The sequence below is a fragment of the Thalassophryne amazonica genome, chromosome 1, assembly GCF_902500255.1.
Source record: "Thalassophryne amazonica chromosome 1, fThaAma1.1, whole genome shotgun sequence".
NCBI classification, from domain to species: domain Eukaryota; kingdom Metazoa; phylum Chordata; class Actinopteri; order Batrachoidiformes; family Batrachoididae; genus Thalassophryne; species Thalassophryne amazonica.
The window spans coordinates 119,505,009-119,516,689 of record NC_047103.1 but is presented as its reverse complement, the minus strand read 5'-3'; the positions used below and the strand labels follow the sequence as shown (position 1 = coordinate 119,516,689).

Below are 11,681 nucleotides of genomic sequence, written 5' to 3'. Positions count from 1 at the left end.
CAGGTCCAGAGACTACACTGTTTTGATGCAGAGCGCTCTGGCAGCCCACAAGGATAGACTTCTTGTGAAAAAATACGCAGTGCCGCAGGGTCTTGGTAACCGCAGCCACAGAGCTCCATGGCCACTGAGAGAGGTTTGTATCTTTTAAATGACTTGGATTCTCTGCGCATCCCACATCCGTACCCCGCAACGGTAACATTGGAGGCAGTGTGAGCGAGGGGTTACAGTCTTCAAATTCATAGGTAGTATTCTTATGACACAGACCTTGGACAAGTTCAGCGATGGCTAACCTTAACCTATTTTAAAAAGTCACATTCTGTTTCATTCTGTTCTGGTTGTTAATTTTTATTTATTTATTTTGAGGGGCAGGGGTGAGAGCCAATCAGAGTAAAGCAGCAGCGTGACGTCAGTGGCTGGTCTAGCTAGCTGCAAACTCTATTTTGTTTGTGTGTAAATACACTCTAAAACATTGCAGCTGCATTTAGTTATGTTCACTTGCTACCTCACTTTACCATAAAGAGCTCTTACAAGTATTGGATGTTTAACTCAACTTTACAACTCAACTCAAGTTTTGTGTAAGAGCTTTTTGTCTTTTCTGCATTCCCCAAGCAGGTGATTTTATTTTTACACACCCACAAACAGAGACAGCAGCGGAAAACATCAAATGCACTACACTTCTCACTCAAAAATCAATAAGACTAACAACACTGACTAACATGAACTACAATAATACAACCCCTGGCAAAAATTATGGAATCACCAGCCTCGGAGGATGTTCATTCAGTTGTTTAATTTTGTAGAAAAAGCAGATCACAGACATGACACAAAACTAAAGGCATTTCAAATGGCAACTTTCTGGCTTTAAGAAACACTATAAGAAATCAGGAATCATGAAAAACAAAACAACGCTCCAACACATCACTAGTATTTTGTTGCACCACCTCTGGCTTTTATAACAGCTTGCAGTCTCTGAGGCATGGACTTAATGAGTGACAAACAGTACTCTTCATCAGTCTGGCTCCAACTTTCTTTGATTGCTGTTGCCAGATCAGCTTTGCAGGTTGGAGCCTTGTCATGGACCATTTTCTTCAACTTCCACCAAAGATTTTCAATTGGATTAAGATCCGGAGTATTTGCAGGCCATGACATTGACCCTATGTGTCTTTTTGCAAGGAACGTTTTCACAGTTTTTGCTCTATGGCAAGATGCATTATTATCTTGAAAAATGATTTCATCATCCCCAAACATCCTTTCAACTGATGGGATAAGAAAAGTGTCCAAAATATCAACGTAAACTTGAGCATTTATTGATGATGTAATGACAGCCATCTCCTCAGTGCCTTTACCTGACATGCAGCCCCATATCATCAATGACTATGGAAATTTTCATGTTCTCTTCAGGCAGTCATCTTTATAAATCTCATTGGAAAGGCACCAAACAAAAGTTCCAGCATCATCACCTTGCCCAATGCAGATTCGAGATTCATCACTGAATATGACTTTCATCCAGTCATCCACAGTCCACGATTGCTTTTCCTTAGCCCATTGTAACCTTGTTTTTTTCTCTTTAGGTGTTAATGATGGCTTTCGTTTAGCTTTTCTGTATGTAAATCCTACTTCCTTTAGGCGGTTTCTTATAGTTCGGTCACAGACGTTGACTCCAGTTTCCTCCCATTCGTTCCTCATTTGTTTTGTTGTGCATTTTCGATTTTTGAGACATATTGCTTTAAGTTTTCTGTCTTGACGCTTTGATGTCTTCCTTGGTCTACCAGTATGTTTGCCTTTAACAACCTTCCCATGTTGTTTGTATTTAGTCCAGAGTTTAGACACAGCTGACTGTGAACAACCAACATCTTTTGCAACATTGCGTGATGATTTACCCTCTTAAGAGTTTGATAATCCTCTCCTTTGTTTCAATTGACATCTCTTGTGTTGGAGCCATGATTCATGTCAGTCCACTTGGTGCAACAGCTCTCCAAGGTGTGATCACTCCTTTTTAGATGCAGACTAATGAGCAGATCTGATTTGAGGCAGGTGTTAGTTTTGGGGATGAAAATTTACAGGGTGATTCCATAATTTATTCCTCAGAATTGAGTGAGTCCATATTTTTTTCCCTCTGCTTGGTCTAAAAAAGTAACCGTTACTGACTGCCACAATTATTTTTCCTGATTTCTTATAGTGTTTCTTAAAGCCACAAAGTTGCCATTTGAAATGACTTTAGTTTTGTGTCATGTCTGTGATCTGCTTTTTTTCTACAAAATTATACAACTGAATGAACATCCCCGAGGCCGGTGATTCCATAATTATTGCCAGGGGTTGTATTTAAAACTCCAAAACCTCATATTCACAAACATATAATGTTCAATGCACACAAAGGCCCCTTGGCTATTATAATATAGATAAGCTTGAACTGTAAGTCTAATCATACAGACCTGTGTCACGACTCCACCCACAGCGACAGCCGTGGACATCGGAGTCTGTTCCCACTGCAGAGGTCTGGACTGAGGCTTCCTGCCTCGACTCAGAGTCCAGCCCACACACAGACTCAACAACATGTACAGCATGGACACCTGGGACGCCATATCCCAGACTGCACAGGGACAGGATGGGAAGAGTGGGACAGAAGAAGAAATATAGTTTATTTCTTACCATTTACAAAGTAATCTGAAAATTAGAGATCTATCAGCAAGCTCACATCTACCACCCCCACCCCCCCACCCCCCATGATGGCAGTTGTGTTCATGTATTACAAATCAGTGGTTGTAAATCTTTTGTGATAAAATAAATGAATTAACAAACTGGGTCACAAAAACAGCGATTTCTATAGGTGGACATAAATATGGAGAAGTGAGGACATTTAAGGAATATGACATACACTCTGCCAGGCTGCCTATCAGTGGAATTCCAACACCATCCCTGGAATACCTGCAGAGCACAGTAGGAAACAGGGAGCACACCTCGTTTACATCTGTTATCTATGCTTTTATCCAAAGTGCCACGTACAGTTGAAGGTTTAAGTTTACATACACCTTGGCTAAAAACTTTCAAATTCAGTTTTTCTCAACTGCACATATTCCATTTTATCATACAAAATGTGCGTTAGAACAATTAGAATGTCTACTTTCTTTCCACATTCATTCATTCATTTTCAGCTGCTTATCCGGATCTGGGTGATGGTGCCAGCAGAGCAAGCAACTCATCCGTTGCTTCCCTATTCTCAACCAAAACCATTAACTCTTCCTGGGAATCCCAAGGTGTTACCAAGCCAGCTGGGAAATATAATCTCTTCACCGTGTCCTGGTTATTCCTCAGTGCCTCCCTGGTTGGATGTGCCCAGAAGACCTCCTTGGGGAGGCGACCACGGAACATCTTCAATTTAAAAATAATATATGTTATTTTATTTTAGTTTTCTTCACTGTGTCAGGTTTGTTCACCCAGGAGTGTTGGTCAAGTGGTTAGTGCACTTGGTTTCAGTGCAGAAGATTCCTGGTTCAAACCACACTGTAATGTGGAGTTGCGTCAGGAAGGGCATCCAGTGTTAAATGTGTGCCAATTCAATATGCAGATCCACCTCGGATCTGCTGTGGCAACCCCGAGTGCAAACAAGGGAGCAGCTGAAGGGACTTACCTAGTGATGGTCAAGTGGTTAAAGCAGTAGGCTTGAGAGCAGGGAATCCTCAGTTCACATCCCCATCAGGCATTAGACAAGATCCTTAATCCCCAAGTTGCTCCTGGTTTGCAGTAGAGTGCCTTGCATGGAAGCATGTTGACGTGAATGTAAGGCATCATTCTGAAACGCTCTGAGCTTCTGTTTCAGATGGGGGGAAGTGCTATATAAATACAATCATTTTCGGGGGGGCACCAGTTTACATATACCAAGATGAATGCCTCTTTCACAGGAAAGATTACATAAATAGTTGGAATTATGTCTAAAAGCTTCTAAATAAACAATTGACATAATTTAGGGTTAACCTTTAATGGTATTTTTGTACCTACCTGAAGAATCAGTATCTTAGGCTAGTATCTCACAGAGCAGCGACAGCCTGTGACCAGCATCACGCAGTTCGGCATGAGGTTCATAGCCATTCACCGTCCCCTTGCCTCAGTCGCGGGGTGGCACCCATGTGTCACTTGATGTTTGAACAAACCAAAAAAAAAAAAAAGGCGGCAGGCACCTCGTAACCCTCACCACATAGTCTGTGTGACTCTGAATGTGAGACAACTTGTGAAGGGTTGCCACAGACTTTTTTTATATGACTGGAGGGGAACAGCACTTCTGAAAGCAACTGAACACTCCAGTAGCCTCCAGCCAGACAGCACCCACCCCACGTGCACACACACGCACACTGGGATGGATACATAAGCTGCATGAACCAGATTCATTGTGTCTATTTATTTATTTATTTATTTTTCATGGGGAAAGAAGTGGAAATTAAGTTTAATGTTCCTGGTCAGTGCACACTTCACGTGCACGCACGCACTAGGCTGGACGCACGAGCTGCACGAACCAGATTCACTGTGTGCATTTATTTATTTTTCTGAGGACAAAAGTGGATTTAAGTTGAATGCGCGTCCAAACGTGCACGTTTGGAAGTGTCCTGGACATCCCTTGTGTATTGAATGAGGACTACGTCATCACGCCTCCTTCATTTTTTTCTCGGATGGCTTCCAGAGGATCACAGAGCCTGTGCGCACATGGAGCAGCGCATGGATCACATCACAGTGCTCGGGGAAGTGGATCAGCCACCTGTAGCCTGAGGACTTGCTCTGAATTTGAGTGTTAATGTTAAAGAGATGAATTCATTGGGTTGATTTATTGTGTTTAATCGAATATCTTAAGCATCTAATGTCTCAATAAAAGATAATGACTTGTAAATAAAGTCTATTTTGTATTTTTGGGAACCACTTTCTCTCTCTCTCTCTTTATGAACGGACCCGAGTGCCTTATATCTGAGTTGGTTTAATTAAAGAGTTCCCTGGGTGAAACTCCCAGGGTGGCGTTGTTGAGCAACCAAAATATTATCCACATTGCCCTAACTACTCCTTGTGTATATTGCCATATTGTGGTGTCATGGGCATTATCCAGTATTACAAAACAGCTGAGAGGATCCTTGTCATTTGACTGGTGGCTTGTATGTCACGTGACATGGATTATTTGTACCATTTGCCATTGTGTTTCAGTGACCGTGCAATCTTTTTAGCATGTAATTTTGGTGCTACATGAAATATGCTAATGCACACCCCGACCACTGCGCATGCTCACACTACCGGTGGTGGCATTTAGCTAAACATTGTTTTGCTGGTCAGGCAACAATTTGAAGGAGCTAATTGATGCTGCTAATCCTTCTAACACAAAAAACCCACCATGCCATAAGCCGTCTGGAAGCATGAAGAGGACCACATTAGGAATAAGCGTTTATGCTTTCATGTGTTATCCTGGTTTTTAATGTCATTTTTACATGTTGCATATTTGTATGCATTATTTGCCATATAAACAAATCAAAATCAAATCAAAAGAGCTGTTAGGATGAAAAGCTGGACACATTCCTGTTGGACTGTTTAGCGCCAGTGATGAACACCAAAATGTAAGTCCCTTTTCTGTTGTTTATAAATTAATAAAATATCAAATGACAAGGATCTATTTCACCGTTATATAAAACAAATAGTGAATGTTTTTCCATTCTTTCAATGGTACAAATATTTCATGAGGTGAAAGATGGAACGTACACTGAAAGAATGCAAAAACATTCATTATTTGTATATTACCATCATTATCCCATTATTCCCCCCCCCCAATCCATTCTGCCACATATGGATGTATGTACAATGACAATAAAGGCATTGTATTCTTGTATATACCTTAATGCTGCCAACAAAAGTGGTGTCCAGCATATTTGCATATACTACATGTACCTGGCCAAATGAATGTAATTGCAGAGAGCAGAGCTGCCCTGTAGTGCCAGCGCTGTTGTGAGCACTTTAAGAACTGTGTGCATTGGCCCGCCTTTCTTCAGAGCTTGGGATAGCGGCTGAATGTAGATACAGCAGGATATAAAGTAGGCCAGCAGCAGGATGAAGTAAAAACTATGAAGACCTGAGGAAGAGGAGGAGAATAAAAAAAATTAACAGAAATATCTTGCCCCTGATAAATGATGAACCTTACATCTACACATCAGAAACATGTTGTGTGACAACATGTCACATATTGTGGACATATATTAGGCCCCAATCCCGTGAACATAATAAAGTCATGAAGGTGATGTGCCATGAACATTATTTTGTGATGTACTAAACAAGGAAGCGACTATATTGGCAGTACTGACTGACTCACAGCAGCCATAACCAAATACTGATTAAGAACGGTGATTGTGATTAGTTCTAGCACTTCATTGCATGTCTGTGCTTTGAACGAACACAACCATTCCCAAACCTAACGCAAAGGACCACCATGAAATCAGAAAATTATCTGGGGCCCACCCATAAGGCTAAACTGCTAAATCATAATTCTGATCAGCACGTAAAATGAAATATTTCCAAAATACAATATGATAAACTAGGTCAGAAAAACACAGAATTTAAAGTCTAAGTGACACAAAATTAATTTTCCCTGAACGTTCACAAATTATGCCCAGGTATGGAACCAACGTACAAATATATGGGTACAAGCAACTGCGCTTTATGGCTAAATATTCATATACATTTACTGTGAAACACCCACTCCAAACAAGCTTTTTAAACACTGTTGATCCGGACAGTGCAGTGACTGTGATGTAAGAAATTGTACCACCTCGCTCTGGCTCAGTGCACAGCAATGTCACAGAGCGACAGCACCATGGAAAAAATTAGCCTTACTGGTGTAATGGCGTATCCATATATGTACAGTAGTGTTCAGAATAGTAGTGCTATGTGACTAAAAAGATTAATCCAGGTTTTGAGTACATTTCTTATTGTTACATGGGAAACAAGGTACCAGTAGATTCAGTAGATTCTCACAAATCCAACAAGACCAAGCATTCATGATATGCACACTCTTAAGGCTATGAAACTGGGCTATTAGTAAAAAAAAAGTAGAAAAGGGGGTGTTCACAATAATAGTAGCATCTGCTGTTGACGCTACAAACTCAGAACTATTATGTTCAAACTGCTGTTTTAGCAATCAATAAAAATCATATATAAATACTCTACTAACAAGCAAATTGTAGTAGAGTATTTATATATGATTTTTATTTACTGTAAAACTGTTTCGTGTTAATGTGGTGAATGTATTTATTATGTAATTTCTTCTTTTTTTTTTTTTTTAAGAGAGCGCATAGGACTAAAATGATTTCCACATTGTATGTATCTGTATATATGATGAGGCGAATAAACGATGAACTTGAACTTGAATCCTGTGAATCACTAAACTAGTATTTAGTTGTATAACCACAGTTTTTCATGATTTCTTCACATCTGCGAGGCATTAATTTTGTTGGTTTGGAACCAAGATTTTGCTTGTTTACTTGTGTGCTTGGGGTCATTGTCTTATTGAAACACCCATTTCAAGGGCATGTCCTCTTCAGCATAAGGCAACATGACCTCTTCAAGTATTATGACATATCCAAACTGATCCATGATACCTGGTATGCGATATATAGGCCCAACACCATAGTAGGAGAAACATGCCCATATCATGATGCTTGCACCACCATGCTTCACTGTCTTCACTGTGAACTGTGGCTTGAATTCAGAGTTTGCGGGTCGTCTCCCAAACTGTCTGTGGCCCTTGGACCCAAAAAGAACAGTTTTACTCTCATCAGTCCACAAAATATTCCTCCATTTCTCTTTAGGCCAGTGGATGTGTTCTTTGGCAAATTGTAACCTCTTCTGCACATGTCTTTTATTTAACAGAGGGACTCTGCAGGGGATTCTTGCAAATAAATTAGCTTCACACAGGCGTCTTCTAACTGTCACAGCACTTACAGGTAACTCCAGACTGTCTTTGATCATCCTGGAGCTGATCAATGGGTGAGCCTTTGCCATTCTGGATATGCTTCTATCCATTTTGATGGTTGTTTTCCGTTTTCTTCCACGCGTCTCTGGTTTTTTTTGTCCATTTTAAAGCACTGGAGATCATTGTAGATGAACAGCCTATAATTTTTTGCACCTGCGTATAAGTTTTCCCCTCTCCAATCAAATTTTAAATCAAGCTACGCTGTTCTTCTGAACAATGTCTTGAACGTCCCATTTTCCTCAGGCTTTCAAAGAGAAAAGCATGTTCAACAGGTGCTGGCTTCATCCTTAATTAGGGGACACCTGATTCACACCTGTTTGTTCCACAAAACTGACAAACTCACTGACCGAATGCCACACCACTATTATTGTGAACACCCCCTTTTCTACTTTTTTCACTAATAGCACAATTTCATAGCCTTAAGAGTGTGCATATCATGAATGCTTGGTCTTGTTGGATTTGTGAGAATCTACTGAATCTACTGGTACCTTATTTCCCATGTAACAATAAGAAATAGACTCAAAACCTGGATTAATCTTTTTAATTACATAGCACTACTATTATTCTGAACACTACTGTATATATACTAGCGTGTTGCCCATTGGGGATCCACGCCTTCTAGATTGGGTAGTGTTTATAAAATAAGCAGCTGCCATTTTTCAAGGGTGGTAATAAATTATGCAAAGTTCCTATAATGAGCTGGAATGGCGTGTGAATCCAGAATGTAATTATCAGCGTCCATTGTTCACTGTTGTTACGTAATATCGAAGATTTGTGCAAAAATATTAGTCCTATCAACGTTCCGTTTTGGCGGCATTCATCCTTGACCCAAAACAGATAAGCATACCAAACAGCAAATGTCAGCTCTCCCCCATTTGTCCGTATTCAAAGGTACACAGGCACTCACACACACACATGCATACCCGTACACAGAGGCCACTCGGCTTTTAACATATATATTAGGGTGGTCCTTATTTTGCAAAGTTATAAAATTTAATATTCTGACTCTCTGAATAGGTTCCAACTGATGAGAAAATGTGCTGTGTAAAATTTTGTTTGTATAAATTCATTTTTAGAAGTAGCTCAAAAGCATTGAAAATTTGCTATTTTCATGTTATATAACATTATATTAACTAAAGCCTGAAAATCACCTGTGGAGGCCACCTTGAATTTCTACGTAAGCGCCAGGAGGATTCATCAGGACTTTTGATATGTTGTTTAGGATGGGCTGGGGCACCATTAAGCTTTAGTTTGTTGGTCAGTGACACCGGAAGTTACCTTGATGTGATGCATGACACTGACGTCGATGAGATCCCCCTACTTATGGCTAATAAATAAATTATAGTGGTGCCAGTGTAAATTCTTTTTATGCCTTAAATGTTCAAAAGCTCAGTGGCCCTATACTTTTAAGGTGAACCTGTTGTGACAGCGTATGTATCAGCTGCGAGTGAATGACTGACCTGCCTCCTCTGCACTGAAGTGATCGAGAGGGTTTCCGGCTGAGTCTGCATTTAACAGCAAGATTGTAAATGTGACATCAGCATAAGCAGGATTCACTGCACCTTCCTGGAGAGACAGGCATAAAGCGCAGACATGGAATAGTGTTGGAAGGACAAGGTTAACTCATTTTGTTTTTGCTTAACACTGAAGGCACTTAAGTTTCAGCTCAAAAGATGACTATGATAAGACAGTTCGTCAGCTGAATTAAGTACATAGTAAAAACAAATGAATTGTCCTTGTCATTCCTATACTTTGGAGAAGGTGTACAAAAAAACCCAATAGAAAATACTTAGTTATCACATTTATCAAAACGCCCTATTATGCCCTATCCCTATGAGTGCTGGGATAGACTCCAGTCGCCCCGCACCCCAACCCCCACGACCATTAACTGGAGTAAGCAAGCATACAAAATGGATGGATGGATTCCATAAGTCAATCTGCTCTGACACTGTGTTACATAACCGTGAATTTCAAAATAAAGGCCTGTTGTAAAACAATGTTAGTTACCTATGCGGTACAGTTGGCTTTCAAACAAACACATTTTTAAACTACATAAGATGGAAACATTTATAATTTGTGCAATGTGGAATATATATGAAACCGCACACAATGCAAAGTAAGTGTCATTGTTCATATACAGTGCCTGTGTCCTACATCAGATCAACACACATCTGTGCACTCATCACTGTGTTGGTTTAAAATGAAGTGTATTCAAGTGCAAAGCTGGTGTTTAGACCACTAAAAAACAGTTCAGCAGTTGAGCACAGTGTAGCTGTGGTATTTAAACAGTGTAATATGGAGAAGCACCTTACAGGCCCACGATGCACGAACACTCTGTACACAGAGTGACTTCCACAGGTGTTAAAGGATGCAATATTCACAACAGTGTTAATCCAAGTGTCACAGTAATTACCATCATTATAATTTATGTTTTATTTTGTTTATATAATACCAAATCACAACAAAAGCTGCATCAAGGCACTTCACACAAGCAAGGTCTAACCTTACCAACCCCTAGAGCATGCACACAGATGACAGTGGTAAAGAAGAAACCTCAAGCAGACCAGACTCAAAGAGGTATCCCATTGCTTAGTTCATTCTAACAATTACAAGGTTTTGCAAAGTTTTACAAAGCTGAAGAAACAGAAAAAGAAATCAAACAACACAAAAAATATAAAGAAGATGAGAAGTCCACACAGGCATCAGCACCACAGTGAGGGGTTATCCAGCATTCCTCATGCTGTCAATGGGCCTGTCACCATGACAGGGTCGCTCGCCCCCGAATGCAGACTGCAGCATCAGCACCTGACTTAGGCCTTGTACCAGGCATTATATCTTTTTTGCTAGCTGATTTTTGCTCACCTCTGCCAGCACAGATACATTTCACCAGAAACCTCTCCACACCTTTCACTTGCATCTGTTCAATACCACAGCGTTAAGCTGGATAAACCCAAATGCTTTGCCTGTTGTGCCCACCTTTGTGCACAGTTGTCAAACCCTCAAGATAGGCAGGGACATGAACACATGCCAAATAAATTTAGGATCTGTGTTTTAGGGCCCTGTAATATCTTGATGATTCAGCCAGTGTATGCTGACATATGAAAAATGTGCCAAATAAGCTGGACACATTGAATACGTTACGCAACTGTCACGCCATGATGATTTAGCCAGTGTATGCTGACAGCCCCGTTTCCACCAAGCGGTCCGGGTCGGACCTGCACGGTATGGTACAGGTTGGAACGGTTAAGTCTGGCTTGGTTTGCATTTCCACCGCTGACAGAACCCTTTTGTTTGGCTGACGGAACACGTAAATATTGACGAGCACGTTATCGCGCACACGTACACTGTCGCGCAGCCTCTCACCTCAATAGAGTAATTTAACATTTTTTTAAATTTTATTTTATTTTTGTCTTGGTGGATCATGAGACTTATTTTCATGACATGCAGAATGCTGAAGAGTCAAATGATGTCTGTGCCAAACACTGACGCGAATGAATGAAGTGCTGTGACTCTTTGAACTTTTCAAATAATTATTTTTCTTGTTATGGCAAAGTGCCGGTGTCCTCTCGTTCAGGATGAGAAACACACAAAACACAGAGGGACTTCTTTTAAAATTCTACGTTTCTTCAGCCACGACAAGGAACTAATGCATTTTTAGATGTCGTGGTACAAAATCAGGATGCTTTATGTG

General features: G+C 40.4%; 1 protein-coding gene across 2 annotated transcripts in view; it reads right to left on the bottom strand.

The window, feature by feature from the left end:
• Nucleotides 1-11,681, bottom strand: part of gpr180 (G protein-coupled receptor 180) — a 36,098-nt gene that overhangs the window by 13,214 nt on the left and 11,203 nt on the right. For both annotated transcript variants that reach the window (XM_034173826.1, XM_034173816.1), the window contains exons 4-7: nucleotides 9,451-9,556; nucleotides 5,914-6,094; nucleotides 2,876-2,925; nucleotides 2,433-2,590 (exon numbers count right to left, since the gene is read on the bottom strand). In XM_034173826.1, the coding sequence (XP_034029717.1) occupies nucleotides 2,433-2,590; nucleotides 2,876-2,925; nucleotides 5,914-6,094; nucleotides 9,451-9,556 (495 nt within the window). The remainder of the gene's footprint in view (nucleotides 1-2,432; nucleotides 2,591-2,875; nucleotides 2,926-5,913; nucleotides 6,095-9,450; nucleotides 9,557-11,681) is intronic.